This window comes from Parasteatoda tepidariorum, chromosome 2, assembly GCF_043381705.1.
Source record: "Parasteatoda tepidariorum isolate YZ-2023 chromosome 2, CAS_Ptep_4.0, whole genome shotgun sequence".
In the NCBI taxonomy this organism is placed as follows: domain Eukaryota; kingdom Metazoa; phylum Arthropoda; class Arachnida; order Araneae; family Theridiidae; genus Parasteatoda; species Parasteatoda tepidariorum.
The window spans coordinates 38,425,008-38,448,205 of NC_092205.1; the positions used below are offsets into that span (position 1 = coordinate 38,425,008).

General features: G+C 28.4%; 1 protein-coding gene across 3 annotated transcripts in view; it reads left to right on the forward strand.

Annotated features, from left to right (window-relative positions):
• LOC107438595 (uncharacterized) overlaps positions 1-23,198 on the forward strand; it is an 87,606-nt gene that overhangs the window by 60,766 nt on the left and 3,642 nt on the right. For 2 of the 3 annotated variants that reach the window (XM_016050909.3, XM_071177465.1), the window contains exons 2-3: positions 3,510-3,565; positions 4,949-5,312. In XM_016050909.3, the coding sequence (XP_015906395.2) occupies positions 3,510-3,565; positions 4,949-5,312 (420 nt within the window). Of the gene's footprint in view, positions 1-3,509; positions 3,566-4,935; positions 5,313-23,198 lie in introns of all 3 variants that reach the window. The other variant, XM_071177466.1, reaches the window with a different exon arrangement.

Genomic DNA, 23,198 nt, shown 5'->3' on the forward strand with positions numbered 1-23,198 from the left:
ACTGTGTTTGTACATTTATTTTATGATTTTGAACATTTATTAAAGTAATAGTACATAGTGTAACAATAGTTTTATGAAAAATATATTAATGTTGAAATATAAATACCTTAATATTTATGAAATAATAAGTAATTATAAGTAAGTAGAAATAATAAGTAAAGTAACTACGGATTTATTGCTTCTTAATCAATGACATGGGTGTGCCTGGTGTTTTTTTTTCTGCAAGGTTCGTTATATTGGGTTCAAAATTGGTCAATTTTAATCTTAAATCCCCTCGAAACTCCACATTTAATTTATTTCTGTTCTTAGTTAAGATTGAATTTACGTGACTGAAACCGGCTTCAACCATATAGGAACTTGGAAATGCTATCATAAATGGCTGAGCTATTTCGTAAAGCCTTACATATTTTTGCATTATATTTATATTTGTCCAAAATTTGCTTATTGTTAAATTTTTAAAAAGCGTCTTTGCTTCAAATCCCCATAATAATTTAGCAAGCTCATCTTGTAGGTTGATGTCCACGTTTTCAATTTGAGCAATGTTTCCAAATGTTTTCAACGTTTTCCAAATCAACAAAACGCAGTTCAAAATCGTCGCTCAATTTTTGAAGTTTACTTATATATTTCCAAGTCTTCTTTTTTTATTTCTAATTGTCACATATCTGAAAATACTGATAATCCTTCGACCAATCGACCCTTCCGGTTCGGATCGACCCCCATTCGACCCCCTGGCTCAGATCGACCCCCGCTTTTGTTAAATAGACCCCTGGGGGTCTATATAGACCACTTTGGCGACCTCTGCTCTACTTAAAAGTGAATATATGCTGCTTCAATTTTGAATGCATTTGGTTTCCAAATTCAAATATTATTTGTTTCGGAGCTATTTTTTACAGTGTACAAATTAATCGAGAATGCACTACGTGTAATAAAAGACGTTTAAAACAAGACTGCATTTTACCTTATTCTTATTCGAGTAGTTTTAACATTGTCATCGATTAAATGTAATCAATCAGTCTACATAGTTGTTACGCTTTATTTGCTACTTCAATTACTATTACTTGATTCCATAATTTTGTTTAATTATTTGTAATAATTCAAAACACTTATTTATTTCTCCCATTGTTTTTTTTTCTTAAAAAACAACATCCTAAACAAATTCATCTCAAAAATGAAAGATTAGATATTCCTCTATCTTAAAATTAAGAAACCCTGTAGATGCATAATTAATATCAAACCCAGTAATTAAATCCTAGGAATAATATTCCTCTTTGCTCTCTACCTTACAAAACGAGAAAATAAAGGGATTTTAGGATTTATCATTTAAATATTTCCCATGCATAAACCCAAGTAATTTTTATAATCCCTAAACTCAGCTATAAAATAATCTAGAACAAACTTACACAATGCGTTATGATAAGCTTTTCAGACAATTTAGCTTTATATAAAAATTCCTCGGACCCGGGCAATCTTAATGAGTTTCATGATTATACGCACAAGTGTGCAGAAAATTCTTCTCATTATAACAGCTTATTGATCTTCAACCAGGCTTTTCCAAAATATTTACATACCCTACTGCACGTCGAATAATTAGTTTTCTATCAGGTAGTGGGGGAAGCGTACTAGGACTGTCCCAGCCTCGTGTCGGTTGCAGTTAATGACCGAGCATTTTTCTCCCACGCTGACATTTTCTGTTAGAGAAGGGGTTGTTTAAAGCCATTGAGAAATGAGAAATAAGAGAGAATAATTAGAGAAAGTGGTGTTGAGAAATAAATCATATTCCTTTACGTCCAAGTTTTTTTTTCCAGTAATTAAATGGTATCTATAAATTTTCAGATGCACTTCCACTCATAAAAATTCCGGTGTATCTCATCATATTTAAGGGAATAAACGAATTCATTCCATTTTTAAAACTTAAAAAAAGCATATTTTGACAGTTGTACTGAATTTATTTTTAATGACTTTCATTATTGTTTATAAATTTATTAAGATATAAAGCATTTCCGTTTTCCTTTTCATGTTATATGGTTCAATTTTACAAGAAAACAAAACTGCTAAGATAAAGTTTCATAACCTGGTATTTTCGTGACCTAATTAGTTATTTAAACTATATTTTTTTAAGAAAATAACGAACCAACAAATGCTACAAAGTGGGCAAAGAACAATCATAAGCTTATTTTTAACAAGAAATGAGACAAACAAACAAGAACTGTTATATTCGCCATCATGGAGACTTAAACTGTATAATTAATTTAGGACTTGTAAAAAGAATCGACACAAAACGTACTACGTAAAAGACAAAAAAAAATCATCTATGGATTTTTAACTAGACAAGAGACAGAGACAAGCCAACAAGAATTATTTAGTCACCCAGAATTAGATAGTCTACTATGGGGACTTTAACTATATAATTAAATTAGGATTTACTCAAGAAGGAACGAAAGACATTGCATTACATAATTGACAAAAAACAATCATGTATGTTCTTCTTTACAGGAAATTAAACAAACAGACGCGTAATCTTTAGTTGCTCGGAATTACAAGATTCACTACGGAAATTTTAACTACATAAATTATAGGGTTAACGCAGAAAAAAAAGACAGAATTCCTTATAGAATCAATAGCAAGCATATACATATGTTATTTTACAAGAAATGAAACAAACAGACACGAAATATTTTGTCAACCGGAACAACTTAGTCCACCTCACTATGGAGACTTCAACAAAATATTTAAGCTACGATTTAGGAAGAACAAGACAGAATGTATGAAAGAATAGACAAAAAAATACACAATCATATCCATGTTTTATTTTACAAGAAATGAAACAAATATACAAGAAAAGTTTTGCTCCATTTAAATTCAAAAAATGTTTATAATTGTATAAAAGCTATTTAAACTAAGGTTTTACAAAAAAATAAGATAACAAATGCAAACGATATACAAAAATTTGCAATTGCTTCATTTATTTACTATTCGATTTAATAGGAGAAATGCAACTGATATTAAAACTAGTTTTCAATACTTTTTGTAGACATTAAAGATGCTTTTGAATTGTGGGAATATGCTTTCGTTAGGTCCTTTTTTTTAATTGTTGGACATATTACTGAAACAATAAAATATCCAATCAATATTCTTTGAAATTTACTAATATCTTAAAGGCTGTTTTAAATAAAAATATAAAGACATTATTTTAAGATAAATTGTTAGAGGAAATTTTGATCTAATATGTTACCTAAATTAACGTTTTTTGATGTTGTACGTTAATCATATTTTTCACTTCAATTTCAAATTTATCCAGTTAATGGTTTTTTGAGGTGTTACGAATGATTACGGATTCAAAATTCTTTTAGATCTTTTACATTATTGTATAAAAGTTTATTCGTTATTATGGAAACATTAATGTTTAGTCCCTTTATCAAATCAATAGGTCATATTCTCTTTTTTTATATTAAATTAGTCTACATTTTATCCAGGAATTGTTTATTAATTCTAATTATTTTTTATTATAGTTTTGTTGTCTGCAAGCTGCTTTTTTGAAGCTGTGCTGTGCAGTCCTAGTATAGAGGTAAGTTGTTTCAAACTATAGGGAGATAGAAAAGAATTAAGTGGATGCCAAATTATATATGACTTGAATACAAATATGGATATACTTATTGTAATTAATTCACGTCTTTTTGTCTTTAATAACCTTACCAATAAAATTACTTTAGTATTTCAATCTTTAAAAATGCTACAAATACAGATTGTTTTATTATCTAAAATTATTGAATATCATTAACTTGAAGCAATTTTTACATGTGCAACATATTTTTACTGCAACCAAAGACTTTTTTATACTTTTAAACTTTTCTAAAATATTTACTTAATAATATTAAAAACTTATATTTTAAATTTTTTTTATACTTAATTAAATAAATTTTTTGATTTGAAGCATATTTTTAATTATTTACTATTTAAACATATTTTCAAAAATTTATGAAATTATCTGATGCCCAAAAGTTAAGCCAGAATGTTAATTAGTGAAATTTTTGACTGTGAAATTTTAGTAACGATAAAAAGACAATTAAGAAAGATGATAATGTTGCTGAGTTGACAAAAGCGGAGTCAAACAGGAGGAGTTTTATTATTGAGCAATATTTTGAGCATTTTGGCATGAGTTGGACTGAGTCTGAGGTTTATGCCAATAAGCCTATAGAAATTAAATCATGAAATAAAGTGTTGCATCAACAAAACAAGAATCATTATTATTCAAAACGGTCATTAAAAATTTCGTCAAAATCTTGCATTTGTGATTAAAACTTTTTACCATAATTCCTATCAAAATTGCTTTTTTAGTGAGTTTTGTGATACAATGATGAATAAGCTAATACACGAAGAAACAATTAAAGAAAAATTTCCGCACTGTATGGTAATGATATCTCCGTTAAAATAAGCAACACAATTCCACTTTACAAAGCCAAAATATACGGTATTTAAGCCATTCATTGGTAATTTTAGAGCAATGCGGTAACAATTAACCAGAAATTCTGATTTTCAAATTTGCACACATTAGTAAAAAAAAATAAAGTAACTGAAAGGCAAATTTTATGAAATAAATTGCTTTTATGTTATTCTGAAAGGTATCATCATATAATGACCAAATTTCAGCGCATATTTTGAAGCCTTATTTTATTGTTAATTTTTCTAAAATCATTACCAATGGAGGGTTTCGGAAAAATTACTGAGCTTTTTGGTGCTTCCATGGAGAAAAAAACACAGTAAATTTAACCTAATTCTGGTAGCTTAGACCATAAATTTTTCCAAATGTACAAAGTATTGAAATAATTTCAAAGAAATAAGTAAATTACTGTTTGATTTTGCTATTCTAATTTCTGAAGTATTCATATTTTATTTTCAATAACTCAAGATCATAGAAAATCAAATGGAATAAAGTAGATTATATTTTCAGAATGGAAAAAACAGGCCAGATGCAGTTTTGTTTCAAAATACGAGTTATTTCACTGACGATAACCTCTGTTTGGAGTTACCAGATGGAGTTTATCCGGATTACAACCAAGCATGTCGGATGTTCTTTATTTGCTCCGGGGGCTTAAAAGCTGCTACATTTTGGTGTACTAAAGGCTTTGTTTTCAGTTATACCTCGGGGCACTGTGAACCTCCTGATAGAGCTCGATGTCCAGATTCGAATAATCCTGCTGTTCTAAATCGAGTGTTTCAACTGCACATGAATGGTAAATCTGCAGATTGCCAGCAGGGTGATGGTGTTTATCCAGAATTTTCCAGTGGGTGCTCTTCATTTTTTTACTGTAAAGGTTAGTATTGATAAAAAATAATTTTTATTTTAGTGACGCTAATATTAATTTTTATTTTAGAGTTTTGCATTTTTATTCCTTTTAAGTATGGTACATGGTAAAGGTATATGGTATGTTATATGACATATCTTATGTTATATGGTATGGTATATGCTGTATATATTTTTGATATATTATATGGTATATGTATATACACTCTATAACAAAAAAATGGACGCACCAAGAGGCAATCATCCGATTGCTTTGAAATTTCGTATGCATGAATGTTTCGGCTCGATGCCGACTGGGGACGTATAGTCTTTAGCGACGAATCCAGCTTCCAACTGTGTCCTGACGATCATCGAAGACGTGTTTGCAGAGGGGGGATCGTGCTTTCACTATTGCACTCAACACCGGCCCTCAACAAGGCATTCTGGTCTGGGGTGCCATTTCCTTTGACAACCGGTCGTTTGACCCTTTGGTCGTCATTAGAGGTACACTTACTGCACAGCGGTATGTCGACGACATCCTAGGACCTGTTTTGCTACCGTTCCCTTTGCCGCGCCCTGGGCTGGTTTTTCAGCAGGACAATGCCAGACGCCATGCTGCACGTGTTGCTATGAACTGTCTGAAACTTGTCAAACTCTTCCTTGGCCTGCCAGATCACCAGATCTCTCTCCCATCGAGCATGTCTGGGATATGATGGGAGGGCGATTGCATCTGGCACGGAATGTTGATGACCTCGTTCGACAATTGGATCGAATTTGGCAGGAAATACCGCAAGAGACCATCCGGGAGCTTTATCGGTCTATGCCACGCCGTGTGGCAGCTTGTATCCAGGCTAGAGGCGGGTCAACACCTTATTGAACTTGTTACTGTAACTCTGCAATAAATTATTCAATTGTTCTGAAATTTTAATCATTTACTATTCTGTACATTGTCTTCCTATCCACCAATTTTCGTTTCAATCGGACAACTCCTTCTTGGTGCGTTGATTTTTTTGTTATGGAGTGTATTTTTGATATATTACATGGTATTTATAGATGGTAAAATGTTATTAATTTTTAGTATTTTTGGTATATTCAAAGTATCATGTAGTACATACATTATTAATATTTTTACGAAAATGTGCAGTTTAAAATGTAAACCCAGCACCGAAATTGTTATTTTTTTTATAAATTTTAACTTATATATAAATCCCACTTTTCTTTTATCTTTTAAATTCGTTAAATTATTTTTTTTTGTATAGGTATATATATATTACATGGTTTAGCTATTGATATATTTATTACAAATACACGTTTTCATAATAATTTGCTTTAAGATAAAAGGATATTTTCTTAAAACCACCCATCACCACTGCAATTTATATTGCAGTCACATGTTTTATGAGTAAAAACAATTTACTAAATTGTATAACTTTATAACTTATTCCGTTGAAATACATAACTAAATCAAATAGTCATGAACTTTGAGATCTACGATTGCAATAACTATCCCTTGTATCAAAAGACATAAAATGAATAAAATAATATATTCCATTTACCTTATGCTTTCTATAACTTCCTCATGGCTTAAATCCCTTGAAATTGTATAACTTCAATTCGTATATTCTTGAAGACAGCCAATTTCTCTTACCGGACAGAAAGATAACATTGGTTCTGGCATAAAACCCAATGCACCGATATTTAAAGGGTCATTTAAAATGGTATGGGCATGTGGTGGGCAAAGACAAAAGGATGCTTTTGGGGGTTAAGCCGCAATGCATTGCTGGAAGATCTTTACGAGGCTATAAATTCTTTTAAGGGCAGTTGGAAGAAGAAAACGTGACTAGAAATTTGGTGGAGGTAGAGAATAGTGTACGGTTTTCAAACGAAGGAAAAGGAAAAGTGAATGAATAAATCGTTATAGCGTACTGGCAAATGTCTGCAGAATCGAATAAAAGGGGTTTGGTTTGCTTTCATCAGATCGTGGAAAATCGTATGAAGTGAAAATTAGTTTAGTAAATTGGAAGAATATCTTTTTTTATTGTTCCTTTTTTAGGAAGTGGAGTTTAGCTACGTAAGTTTAGCTACGTTGTTTAATACTTAATTAAAAACCTTTATTAGGAAATAGCACATACTTAATGATATCTTCTTATCATTAATAAGAAAAACAATAAACTCGAAAATATAAATTAAAATACAAACACGAGGAGTATTATTTCTGTGATGTTTAAAGCGGAAAATTTGCAGTAAATTTTAATTCATATCTTTAATTTAAATTTATATTTTGAAAGATTGTAATCCTTTCCATAGAAGTATTAGGAGTCTATTAAGTTTTGATTTACTTTTTTTAAAATTGCATTTTAGAAAAGCCTTAAATAATAAATTTGAAATTATAAACAATTAATTGTAAAAGAAAATCTGAAAGGTAACGACAAAATTTTAAAAATGTAGTATGTACGACCAAAAAATATGTGAAAAGAAGAAAATGTTAAGAACGACTTAAATTATAGCCTATATTCTATATAAAAAATATCTATAACTGCAAAATGAATGCCAGACTGTCTGTTTTTCTTATAATTCAAAGGTTTGTTCAAGCATTCCGAAATTCGGGCAGCATCTGCAAAGCTCAAAATTTGTTCTCGATCTTAAAATTCGCTCAAAATTTTTAATTAGTTTCTTCGATATAGCTACATGAAAAATGATTTTTTTTCCATTAGCTTAGAATACACCAATGAAAAAAATAAGACCTGCAAATTATTTTCTTTCTTTCAAGCATTTTAAAGATAACATTAGTCATAATTGGTATCTAATAAAATCGAGTTTTTTTTAAACGTTATTTAATTTAAAATTATTTTTCATTAGTTATGTCTGAGAAATTTAATGATCAGCAAGAACCTGATAGCATCGATGAATTACGTCACCAAATTAGTATTTCTAAAGCTGTTTGAAACCACGAGTTTTTCTTTTTATGCTCTAAAAAGTGACTCAATAAAACCGCAGAATTTGAAATCAACGGTATTTGAAATAAGAAAAAAAAGTTTTTTTGAAAAGAAAAATTAATTCGGTAAATAATTTGCAGAAATAATTTAAATTTGCTTAGAATAAAAGTGGAATTCTCCTTAGTCTTATTGACGCCAATGAGGTTTGATTGAATTTTCGATTAGGCAAAATTTTATTTAAGAAACTAGCCATGTTATAGAAAAGCAAAATTAGTGGAATTTGCTAAGGTACTTATTTCTCAGGGGGACAGTAAAAATTCGCTTAACTATTATTGACGCCAAAATAGGCTTAATTAATTTTGGTAATATGTACTAATTGAAATAAATAAAAAAAGCTATGCATTAAGCGCATTTAATGGAGAAATAGAATTAATTAATTTGTGAGAAACGTAAAAAAAATCAAATATTTGGAGACTCCAATTATGCCTAAATAATGTTGATTATAAGTAGTAATTTAATTGAGAATATATACTATGCACTATAAAGCAAAATTAGAGAAATAATATTGAATCAATTAAGAAAAACTTAAAAAAGAGCTGGATTATTATTGATACAATTGATGCTTAATTAATTTTGATAATGATAACAAATTAAAAATATTTAAAAAATATTTTATACTAGGAACAATTATAATGCAGAAATGGTTCTAATCCGTTTAAGAGAAGAGTAAGAAAATCACCGACCTGTTATTATTAACAATTACGATAAATGAAGTACTAACTAAATCAAAAAAATAAACTATATACACGAGGTGCAATTAAGCAAAATTAATGCAGAAATGGCACTAATTCACTTAGAAGAAATGTAAAAATTCGCCATATTATTATGACGTCAATGATGCTTAATTAATTTTGCAATCGATACAACTGGTATTATAATAATTGGACAGTTCTAATAGGTACCAGATGTACAAATAAAGGTACAATGTATTATATTAATATATTTGATACCTAATTAAACAGAACCAATACCTTAATGCAGATACTGTGAAAAGAGGTTTTTGCGGTAACACTAAAATTTGGGAAAGATTACAAAATAGCGTGATTATGGTAAATTCTGACCATCATGAGTTGGCTTCGAGCAGCAATACCAAGCTAAATGCTTCTGAATATATTTTGATGAGATGAAATGCTAAAAATATGTTTTGCTTAATCTCATAACGCAAAGCAACAGATAAGAAAAACTAATAATAAAAAAAAGCATTTTAGATTTAAAGATTTTGTAGGTAAATTACTTTTAGCTAAGGAAAGGATTTCGTAGTGTTACTCAGTATTGGTTTTTATTTGTTTATTTATTTTCACCCTGTACAAAGAACAGATATTTGGGTAGTATATTATATAAGAAATATATTTCATGTAAAAAAAATATTTTTCTTATAAGAGGATTGAAATTTTAATTTGAACTCAGTGAAAATTAACGCAGATTGCAATTTTTCTATAAAATATGAAAAAATAGAAATCTGTAATAATTATTAAATAGTTTTACCGTACAACATTTTATATAATCATTAACATGGCAGAGATGGAATAGAGTCCTATAAACAAAAATTAGCCTATAAATTTAAAAGACTTTGCTAAGCAAAATCAATATCTTATTTCGGGAAACGGGTTAGTTAGTGAAAGTTTCACATGATTACTAAGAGCGTAAAGCATAAAAGTAAAATTCGCTTTTATAAAATTTCTCTTCTTATAATATTCTACGCAATGAATTTTTTTTCAAAAAAAAACTAACATAAATAATTTGCATTATAAGCTTATAATCATTTTTGCAGAATCATTTCCAAAAGTAAAAAAAAATCATCATATTTAAAAATAAAATTTTTAATATTTAAAAAATATTTTATGTAGGATCTTTTTATATAAAATCTTCTAAATTATTTTATTATTAGCTGCATATTATTCTTTATTTCAAACGTGTTATTTTCTTTTTCACATTAGAGAAAAAAATACGTTTCAAATATCTTTTTTCTCAAAAATGTAATTTTTTTTTTTGTTTTCTAAAAAAATACGGATGTAAAAAAACGGATTTTGAAAACTTGTAGATATATATTAATTTTCTTGTGAGTGCTACTTACCATACTTACCTAATTTTCCATACTTCAAAATATTTCATTTATTGTTGAATAAATACTAGGGAAATAAATTCAGCAACATATTAAATCATAAATCTAACCACCAACACCTGCCGACTGCATTTACACGGAGCTCTATAAAATATTTGACTATTCACTTTAATACCAGGGTAGTAAAATTCATATTATAAATTTTTTCGAGTTACATTTATGACAATTTAACACTTATAATATTCGACAAGAAATATGTAACAAATCATAACTCATGGTGCAACAACAGTATTTTAAAGTTATTGGAAAAAGCGTGAAAATAAGAAATATATGCTCTTAGATTTCCTGGAGTTTCAGAGATATTCGTTTTATGTAAGTAATAAAGGTTAACACAAGATATAATCTAAGAGTACAAGGCGTCGTAGCTATAAAACCTTTTCCTAGGAAGAACAATTCTCAGAAAATTATTGCTTTTTTTTATATTGTATCCTTGCAATGGATTCAAAATAAGTTTTGTAAAATGGTGCAAGTCAGTGCTGGAGATTAGCTCTAGAAAAAAATGAATTTTGCCAGATAATTAAAAAGATTTTACGTTGGAAAAAGAAAAAAAAAGTTTAGTTATCTTCTAACTACAATAACGTCATCAAGAGAGGTAAAATTAACGTTTTATCTTTTGCTCTCAACTTATTGGTATGCATATTTGGTATACATACACACACACACAGTGAGGTTATACTAATGATTAGTGAGGTTATACTAATGATATAACAAAAGCTTGAATAAATTATTATTTTTATATTAGATTTAACAATGTAAATAATTACTTATAATATTTCCGCAAATATTTTCTTTGCAGATATTTTCATGTTAGGAGCGATAAATTTTTTATATCTGGGCATTCATTATTTTTTGTTGTTATTATTAAAATGTTTCGACGTATTGTATACTTTGTGAAACGCTTAGAAGAGATGCTGATATCACGAAACTCAAAACGTGGAAATCAACTTGAAATGATTCTGATGCATTTCATTTATATCTTTGTTATTTATTCATCAAATGAGCACAGGAAATTATTATAGAGGGGTGTTAGAACTTTAAAAACACAAAAAGCAGAATTTAAAACAGTTACATTACTAAACTGTTGTGTCTTCCTCAAAAATTGGAACTTATATCATTGCATCTAAGTGTTAAACTGCTAATCATATTCTTAATAATTATCACCCAAACTTGTGTGTAAACTTAAGAAGCTTATAGAACGAATAATTTATCTAACTGAAAGTTATTTTTTTTACTGAAAATCTGGAAGGTTTTGAAGCATCAAACCGGGGATATCAAGATTAGATGGATAGCCTATGTCTTACATAGAGAGATTAATTTATAGGTTCAAAATGGATGCTAACTTATACAAAAGAATCTAAAAGTACTTAATTGGGTAATGGGTAAAATAGAAGAGGTAATGGGAGAGAATGTATGCTAAACAGCATCCCTTTTACTATTCTCTTTTTGTAGTTATCTAAAAATTGAATGAGCATTGCTTTTCAACATTAAACTAGAATATAATTTTATTTTCTGTCTTAAAATAGTTCTAAAATCCCCGTATAGTTTTTAACCTTTAGTGGCCCACAAAATGTTCGAAAATTCATTTTTTTTGGAATGAAGCAACATTCATAAAAACTTAATAATTGATGCTGGCTTATATATATATATATATANAACGTAATGAAGAATTAAAACCCAGTTAGAATTCATTAAAACTTAATTATGGGAAAAATAAGCACCAATAAAAATGCAAATCTTAGTTGAGCGATAAATGATAATATATATATATATATATATATTTAGCCACTTGACTTCCTTTCTTTGTTCTACGTGTTAAAAATTCCTTTTTAATTTAATTTATTATCTTGCATATTCTGTAAGTAGTTTAAAAAAATTAAATCTACTCACTCTTTGCAGTTTACTAAAAAAGTTATTATATATCATTTTTAAACAATAAACTAAGAAAATCTTTTATTTTATGACTTAAACCAGTCTGCTGGAATACTTTTCAGTTTCTAAAGATCTTTTGTAGTCCACAAAATCTTTAAAAATTCATTCTTTGACATGAAACATCATTCATGGGAGCTAAGTGCTTGATGAAAAGAAGAAAGTTTTTTCTCCTTCCAGCTCACCATAAGAAAAAGTGAATGCTCACAAAAACAATTTTATGAAGAGAGGACAGGATGTAAAATACCATTCCCGTCGTAAAGTGGCATTAATAATTTGTTTTTGTTATGTGAAGCAGCATTGACGGTGTTTCTTCTTCTTTTTTTTTAATTTCATGAATGGTTCCCCATTCAGGATGCATCCGGATCTGCTTAAATGTGAGGAAGCTACTTATTTTTAAAATTACTTCAGACCATTATTTTGGTAAATGAGGAAACAAAATAAATTAAATTAAAATTTCTTTCCTTTAAGATGCATCCAGATAGTTTATTCATTTATTCTAACAAATTCTTCTTTTTAATCTTCATTAAAGAGCACGTTTTTTTTATCATGACACTGTTCAAATTTTTTGTAAAACATATTTTTATTTTGTGAAAGTTATCATGCGTACACAATAGTTGAGTAAAATTTTGTTACCCTTTATTAATTCACATTCTATGAATTATCATCTGATACTTAGAAAGCTGAATGTAATTATCTCAACATTTTAACACAAATTATAGAAATATCTTTTTCACTGGGTGGAAGTAACCTAGTGGTAAGTAAATCGGACTTCGGTTCGGAGAGTCTACTCGGTTTCGATCCTCGACTCCGCTAAGACCCACCGAGTACATGCGATATACGTGCTCCTAAAATCTGTGGAATCGAAAATCCGGTTTTCGGTTGCTGAGCAGTGTACCATGGGTTCAAGGATCTGGAGAAAATTTCCTTCTCCTTCAGATCTATGTCTAAATTGAGAAAGAATGTGATAGCTACGAATGTGATGGCTCAGAAAATGTGATGGCTACGGATCATTTTCAGGGATATGTCCGAGACCATCACCAATAGCCCATTGTGTAGCTCTAGTGTGATGTAAATGAAGTACCTATATTTCTTTGTCACTGTTCTCGATATCTTCTGTTGGATATTTTTGTTAATAGATTTATCTAATTTATTTAAATATTTTACAAAAGTCATCAATACAAATACATTTAAGTTTTATCTAATTTTCAAGATATTTCTTAAACAGAGGTCTTTAAACTATTGTTCATAGATCTGTGGTGCTCCACAAACCTTGGCAGTGGGGTCCTTGATTCAATTTCGTATAAACTATAAGAAAAATCTTCTAATTTTCCATTCTTTTACACAACACTTACTTACATAAATAAATATTTTGTAAAGGCACAGAAACAAACTCAATGTAAAAACGTGCCTCCAAAAATACTTCCAACATAGAGTCTGAAATTTAGTTATTTTTTAAGTAAACAATTTCATCCATCTCATTTAGTAAAAACTGTTTAAATAAAATAATATAGTTATACTTTTGTTTGAAAATTTTTGAATATGCTTTAACAATGACTTTGACCAGAATTTTAGGAATAAGCAAGGGGGACGAAAGCAAGGAAAATAGTGACACGTGGAAAGCAAGCAACGACAATATAAAAAAAACCATCACGTGTGATTTTTTTAGTAGGAAATTTCCTGTGTATCTAGACAGCAGAGTCGCCAATAATTTAAGTAAAAATTTGATTTCGCGTAACTGGAAATAGAGACAATTTAAAAAATATATTTATTTATTAAACCTCATTAAGTTTTTCCAAAAACAATTTTTCAATCTCTTCAGACCAAATTCCTGTCTCTTTCTGATCTTACAGAAATTTGAAAAAAAAAAATTCTCACGTGACGTTTTTTTTTCTGATATTGTTGTTTCATGCTTTTTTCATTTCATTATTTTTATTGCTTTTGTCAGCCCTGTTAGATTTTATTTTTGTTGTTGTTGCTTATCCCCTTGGTCTAGAGCCCTTGACCAAGTCGATTCAGCAAGTCATAGGCAGTCTCTCCATCACTCATCAGTTGCCTGACAGAGGTACCAATGCAATCCAAAAGATGAGAGATTTTATTTTTAAAAGTCCTGACAGTCTTTATTCATTTCATGGTTTTAATTCTAAAAATGTACAGTTCTGTAACTGCACAAACCATTGCATGAACAAACTAAGTATATATTTTTATCCGAATTTTTTATGCCATAATACCCTTGAGTCAGAACTTAAGTTCCAAAATCTTTTTAAAATGCCTAAGGTTGGAATGAGATCCATATAAACTGCTGTTTAAGAAGGGGTCCACAGTCTACTTTAATTTATCTGGATGAATCAACTATTTTTCTAGAATTATATACAAACATTAATCTTATGCTGCAGTTATTTCAAGGTACATTTTTACATTGATACCACGAATGCATTTAAAACATTTTCTTCAAATCATTTTATCATGAACATTTTACTTTCTTCTACAGATGATTTCAAGAAAATAGACATTGCTTGCTTCAAAGAAACGATAGTGCATTTATTACTCGAAAATCACGCAATCAATTTTTTTAATCTTCAAATCTTCAAAATTGCCGATTCTCGAAGGTGCTTCATGAAAAAGAAGTTTACTCTTATGCTATATATTGCAGTAAAGTTACATATAATTTATTAAATTTATAGACTTTAAAGAGAAATATTTAATTCATAAGAAAAATTTAGGAAAAAAACTTTTCTGAGAAAATTTTTACAAAGACGTTTGAAGAAAAGTTTTTTTTTACATTTCCATTGCAAATACTTGCATTTTTTTCATTAGAAGCAATAAAATTTCGCTTATAAATACTAATTTTAAAAGGTAACATAGCCCCAAAGTATAACGAAGTACAAAAGTCCAAGTATTAAATTTATATATACTTATAACGAAAGCAAAAATATCGCTATGTGTGTAAAATATGCAAACATAAATTCATAAACAGCAAAGCACGGAGGAACATACAATAGAATTCAAATTCATTTCACGTCCGAGGTTGTAATAAATAGTAGACCAAAACTAATTTTTTGTCATATTCTTATCATTCCAAATATATATAGATATAATATTAAATCTATCATTTACAAATAATAAATCATTATAGTCTCTGTCTATTTTTAACCCATGATTACTTTTGTCACTAAATTTTTAAAAACTTTCCTATCACAATCAATCATTGCTAACGATGTTTACTCTCACTGGAACTCATGTTACAGAACTAATTACTAATAAATCACTGTAACTAAATACAATCAAATGCTTTAAGATACATAAAAGAGAAAAACAAACTTAGTTATTCCTGAATGAGTAAAGACATTAGAAGAGCCATGATCGGGTAGGAAAAATAGCTTTGCAGCGTAGATGCTATAACCTCGGAAAAGCAGAATATTCTTCCCCTTATCCATCAGAGTCACAATCATATGTTCCGAAATTCCATTCCCCCAGCATGAATTCCTCTTCCCAAAAAGGAAACCCAAGGGAGCCTTAGATCGAGACGTAAAGAATCATTCATTTGATTCTTAAGGTTATTCAGTTTTCAAACGACCGACTTAACCCAATGTCTGTCTGTCGCACACTCATTGATTTTTCTTCAAGCCTTTAAGCTTCCAAGAATCCATAGAATGGAAAGTTCTCATTTGGGTTTTAAATGAGATTGGAATTCTTTATTTGGTTCGGGAGTTATAGGAAAAGATTCGCTCCTTCAGGTAGGAGGCCACAAGTCAACTTGATTGAGTAGACCTAGCGTGCTTAAGAGAATGTATGAATTGGGGAAACCTTGCTCAATATTTGGTGCAATATATCATTCCGCATGGATGTTTAAAGAGTACGATGAATTGTTAAAATGTTTATGGTATTCCCACTATATTGAAATATATAGTGACAATTCCTAGATGCCACTCCACTAAAATATTGCCTATTTTCTATAAAAATTTATTTTGTTTAAAGAAAAAAATAATATTTGTCTGCTGATGCAATGTGTTAAGAATTAAAAAAGCGGAAATTTTCTTTCATTTATCTAAACACCCGGCCCAATTGCAAGTTATCGGTCATCAGTTATAATTTTTAAAAAAATAAAATTGTCAATCAGTTATAATAATTTAGAGTTTAACTGCTACAGCCTTTTTCATCCTAGATCAAGGTTTAACTCATAGCCTCTAAGCTTCCTAGATTCCATTTGCAATGGAAAGCTGCCATTTAGGTTTTCGTGAAATTGAAATTCTTTAAGTGTTTCGGCAGCGATAGGAAAATATTCGCTCCTTCAGGTAAGAGGCCACAATTAAACTTGATTTAGTAGACCTGCCGTGCTTAGAATGTACGAATAGGGAAAGCCTTACTCAATATTTGGTGTAGTATATCATTTTGTATGGATATTTAAAGAGTACGATGATTTATTAAAACTTCTATGATATCTCTACTACATTGAAAAACATAGGGACTATTCCTAGATGTCATGTCATTAAAAAGTGACCAATTTTATCTTGAAAAATTATTTTCTAAAAAAAAGTAAATTATTTATCAGATGTGATGTGTTGATTAAAAGACGGAAATTTCAGTTTACTTATAGTATAAATACCCAGCCTAATTGCAACATAAAATAAAATTGGGAATTAGTTATAATAATTAAGAGTCTAATTGCTGTTAAATCTATAACTGACGGTTAAGGTTTGACTTATAGGCATCTCTTCAAGCCTTTTAGCGTCTTAACGTCCATAGAATGGAAAGTTGCCATTTGGATTTGAAATGAAACTAGGATTCCTTACATGCTTCGGGAGTTGTAGGAAAATTTTCACTCCTTTAGGTAGGAGGCCATAAGTCAACTTAATTAAGTAGACATATAGTGTTAAAGAGAATGTACGAAGTGAGAAGACCTTGTTCAATGTTTATTGCATTGTATAATTTTTTACGTATGTTTAAAAAGTGAAAATGAATTGTAGAAACAATTAAGAATAGGTGCAATTTCAGGATGCTATGTCCCTAAAAATAGCTGTTAAAAATTACAAAAATCAAAATTTAACATGAAAAAGAGATAAAAAGCTTTATAATGGACGAAGGAAAAAATGAAGGATATTTATATTTAAAAAAGAATAAAGGTTATATTAAAAAAATCAAATAGATTTCTAAAGGGTTAATCAAGTATTTTACGTACCTTTAAGTCAATTTCTTCATTTAAGTCAATATAGATGCAATGAAATGAATAATATTAATTTATAATATTAATTTTAACCAGTGTTACAGAATCTAAATATTTTATTTTTAATCTATTAAAATACTTAAATTGTTGTGGTCTGTAGACGCAAGAAAATCTTAAGGCATTAAAATGAATTTAAAACACAAAATATTTTTTTCGGCAAACTCAGTATAAAAATAAGCATTAAAACCATTTCTTATTGATGTTGGTGAACGCTTAATGGGTTGATACAACATATAATGGAATCCATACTTAACAATGATTAGCCCAAAATTTTTGTCATTAAGAAGAATTTCATAAATTTAAAATCGTAATTACCCATGAATTATTTTTTATTCCACATTTAACAAGATTGTTTTGCTCATTTAACGGTATTTTATGCACAAATATATTTAATATACATTTGGTGTCGTTATCTTCAACCATTTTAAACTAATACACCAATCATATTTTATAATTTCAGTTATTATTGTGAATTTTTTTTATTAAAATACAAAGTAAAAATCTTGACAATAACATTTAAAATTAAAAGTTTAAAGCCAAAAGTATTATTCTCCTATATTATATTATGAATTAATTCCATGATACTACCTTGTTACGGTGATAAAAATAGTAAAATAGAACGTTAATAAAAAGGTATTAATTACTGTTTTACAAATATTAAAGTCTTTGATAAGGTAAATTTATTTTTATAATGAATTTTATATAAAAATAGCATACAATCAACATATACTTTTAAAATTATTAAAATAATTACTTAAAATTAAGAAAAAAATTTGAAACTAGAATTTTGCTCTTTTGCTAAAATATTCGTGTTGACTAAGAATATTTAACGTGGATTTAGAGTAACCAAAACTAAATGAGTATTTTGAAAATTAAGTTTGCGTATGAAATCTGTGTTACTACCATAAAACATATTGGAAGAATTTAATTAATAGTTTTATTATTTTTAATAAATATTTTAATTAAAATGATATGAATCAATCCTTGAGATTGGCAAACAACGGCTTAGCATGGTAAGATGATTTTTACCTATTAAGTTAATATCATTCTTAACTTGCTGGTCATCTCTTATTTCAACAGATTCTTTATATGTATTTACTTTTGACAATGATTTATTCGATATAAATAGTATATATGTCGAATAAATAAATCAGTCATTGTTCAATAGTTTTTTTTTCTTGCAAGTAAAAAAATACAACTATATCGCTACTTAAGTAATTATTTTTACAGATAACTATGTCTTACGTTATATGAATATTTTCAATGGCATGGCCTCTTAACGTCTCTTACAACCGTACTTTTACACACTAATTTCCATCTTTATACAGTCTCTCAAATCTCTAGCCAGCTTCCTTTTTCTTACCCTCATCAGTTATCCAATGAATTTTTACTTTTTACACTAAATCTGAAACTAATTGACGGCTTGATTTTAAAATTTTCACGGCTTAATTATAAGTATAAGTTTTAAGATAACCAGCTTACTTCTAAACCTTTTTATTTAGACAATGAAGAGTAATGCCATCGATAATTTCAAAATATTGTATTCAATACTGATTTTTTAAAATTCAAACATTGATTTGTCACCTTAAATATGTCCTAATATGTCGCTATCAAAAAATCAGTTATTGATCAGGGAATCATGAATGTCAGGACTCCGTCACTTAGAGATCAGCGACTTAATGGTGGTAGTGTGGTCAACATTGCTCACTGGATGCCTTTACTTGTTAAGCAAGTTGGAACTCATTGATCGGAAGTTGGGTGGGCTATTAAACTATTATCAGTGATAAAAAAATTGGGTTCTTATTGCAGTATATTATCTTGTTGTTGTAGTTTGACATTGCCATCTGGAATACTAATTCTGACTTTTCTGCTTCGGAGGCTATCCTAAACACTAACCTGGCAAACGTTCAATCTTGGGCCACAAATTTTAAACCCTTGATTAACCCAGTTTGTTGTCTTAAGCACGGAAAAATCATGGTTTATGCTATTTGTAACTTAAAAATATTGCTTTTACTAGTTTTTTTTGTTTTTTTTTTTAAATTTTACTATTTCATTTTAAAAATTGAAGAACAATTGTATTTTCTTTTTATTTCAGAGGCAAAATATATTATTTTTAATTCAATATACAATTTATAGAACACACTGAGTAATATATGTATAATATTTTCATCAAAGAAAGATATAAATAGTAAGAAGTAAGTTAGAAATAAGTTTTATTGGAAAAGTAAGGGATCATTTCTCCGTTAAGATCCAATATTTGATCTCTGCGGTTACGAGTCAACTTAAATTAGGATATGTCAGAAAACTGCCAAAACTTGCTATAATGACCAAAAATATTCAATAATGCCATTTATATGCTTTTTCCGTTACTTTATATCAGTCTTTTCTGAGAGATAGTAACATTTATACAAATTAGCTATTTTACTTCTTAAAAGCGATAGCTCTTAGAAAAACATAAATTTCCAAAGCTTAAAATTAGTTCTTCATTTATTCTGTTTTCACCTAATAGGTTTGATCTTCTATATAGACCTTCAATGGTAAACTGATCTTTCAATAGTATTCACTGGATGCCCAGTACGGGGGGCGGGACAGGATTAAACCGAGCTATATGGACCAAGAATCAAATATTCTCATAATAAGTGAAAAAAAGTTTCTTTGTTTATTCATTGGAACATGAAGAAAGTAAAGATAAAAAGAATAAATCTTATTCTAATCTCAATGTAGATAAAAAACAAGAATCTTATTTTGAGCAATTAAAATGTAACGGATTAAAAAGGAATTAATGATTCTTGGGAAATTGTTATAACATATAAACTTTCCGTTGTAAAAATTAAAAATGTAGAGTGAAAAATTTAAGAAATCTTTCAGATAAATATTACTGGAAAATATAATATCCTCGTCACAATTCAACTTTTATAGTAAAATAGTAAAATATGCACTAAGAAAAAAAATGTTGTTAAAACTACAAAAAAGGTGTAAAAATTTACCATGTTTCTGGTTCCACTGCCAACACCGAAAAGCTCGTAATTCTTACAAAACATCTTTGGTAATAATTTTTAAAAATTAAAAATAAAATAGGAATTTATATTATGTGATAAAATTTGTTAAATGCCAAAAATTTTTTAATTTTTTTCATAATACCACAGGGCATGGCACAAAATTCGTTTATTTTGTTAAATTTACTTTTCAGAAGTGCATATTTTACTAAATTTTCGGCAAGGAGAACTGTAATTTTGAATAACAGAACTTATTTTTCCTTGTGCTGAGAATTTATGCTACATCAATGTTAGCAGAGACATATTTTTCTTCTATTTTACTACGAAGACGTGAATTGTTTTCTAACATATTTAATCTGACTTTTTAACAAAAAAATACACCAAGAGATAAGTCACTACAGAGATAAATTTGTTGGTTTGCTAAACAAGTTCCTAATCCATATAAAGACTTGCTTGATCATTGATTCATGTTTTTTTTTTATTTTTTGGATATAACCTTTTGTTGTAAATATTAAATTTACGGTGCTTCAGTGCCGGTACTTTTAATCTTTTGTTAAATAAAAATGTTATTAAATTACAAAGTTATATCCTTGTTATTAAAATTCCATAGGTTTAAATAAGTATGCAATGAGGGAACTATAAATAAAGACTAAATAAAAATTTAAAATATATGGTAAAATTATTTGAAAGCGTTCCTGATTTGCAAAACCATTTATTGGTTAAAGTTTCGGGTGTAGTTTAATATTTCTTAACATTAACAGATTTCAAAATAAATTCAACAGCGTTTGACTTAACTAGTATCTTGAATAACCAGCGTCACTAGTTATATATTGTAAGGATTATTGTTTCCTTGAGTACAAGCGTTTCATTATTCAAGACTAATTTACGTATAGTAGTTTCTATGTCAGCGATTTCAAGCAATTTATCGTTCACTGACAAATTATCACGAGAACTTCGGTCATTAAATTCTGTATTTGTATTACAACGATATTGTAATCAGTCCTATTTGGAGTAGATTACTACAGTGAATTACTTATATTAGCTGAATCTGGGCTGTTGAAAATTCAATATTTATGCATTGCAGTTAGATGACTTAATAGGTTTCAGTGTTGAAAATTAAAATTTAAAGATAAAATGTTTAGACTTACTTTGCAGTTCTGTATTTTTTTACAAAATGTGTGGGAAAGATAAAATTCTTTAATTTTCCATTTCAACATACTTATTAGTGAGTTGAGAAGTAAGTGATGACAAGAGTAATAAAAGTAATCGAAAAAATGATCATATTCTTTAAGATCAATGCGGCAAAAATATTTAGCAATACAGATCAAAGAGAGGAATAAAGTAGTTCAAACTAACAAAAGTAGGTCAAACTTTACTATATTCTAGTCAAAACTACCATGATATAGGAAAATTTAGCTTATTCTGGTTCTATGGGAACACCAAAAAGCTCAGTAACACAGCATATTTTGGATTGATTAACCAATATTAATATTTTTTTCCAGAAATCCTATTACCATGCATTGCAGTTATTTTACCAGAGTTGTTTTCTCCGTGATAAAAAAAGAAATTATAAATCATTATTTTTTGTTAAAGCGTTTCTCAATTAATTATTTGTAGTTAAGCAATGAATATATTTTATAAGCATTGGTTTATTTTAATATTTATTTATTTACTTAATTTCTAACAATAAACCGTTACTTTAATTATTTTATTCGAATTTATAGAACTATTTTATTTGAAAAAAATAATCAAACTAATTACTGACTGTGACGTAAGAAACATGAAAAAAAGCACATTTTATAAATTTTAATTGCCTAAAAGTAACGGAATAAATTTATCTTGTTAATTTTCCATTTATTACTAGAAATATTTAGTAACTAAAAATATATATTTATTTTCAAAACCAGTAACATGAAAAAAATTTGGTGACCATGTAAAGACATTATGAATATAATTGAAATTGTCTCAGTTCCTGTTCATATAAATTATTGTCAAGAAAGTATCTTTCACTCATTAGGAGCAGAATAGAAATTAATCTTTGTAACTATTCAATGTATAAAAGTAAACAGCATCATAATACTAGTATTTTGCTGTATAATTAGCAAAAATTTTGAGTAAAAGAAATCGTTCCTGCAAGGACCAAATTTAAAAAGTGAAAACTATAATCCATGTGAATAAAACAAAGTAACAAAATTTGCAATTAATTGCGGCATTTAAATAATTATTTCTCTTTTTAGATTGCTTTAGAAAGCATTTCCAAAGCCAATAAATAATGAATTGCCGAAATGAAACTTTAGCAGTTCCTTTTGAAAGAGGAAATGTGGTGTTTTAAAATATGTTTTATCTTTGTCCGTACAAATATTTTGCCTTTTAATTGGGCTAAGAATTTAAAATAGCAATTTACTTTGAATGAACCATTTATTTAACAGTTGTGCCAAATGGTGAAAATAAAATATTTTATTTTAAAAGAAACTTTAATGTTTTCTAATTACTTTCGATTGATCGTAAATACTTGTAATCTGCGCAAATTTTTTCCAAAAACTTGTCTTTTTATTCTATTACAGCATAACTTTATATCCTAATCAATATTTGTAAGAGATTTCTATTTCTCTCTCTCCATTTATATATATATATATTCATCAAAGAAAGATAT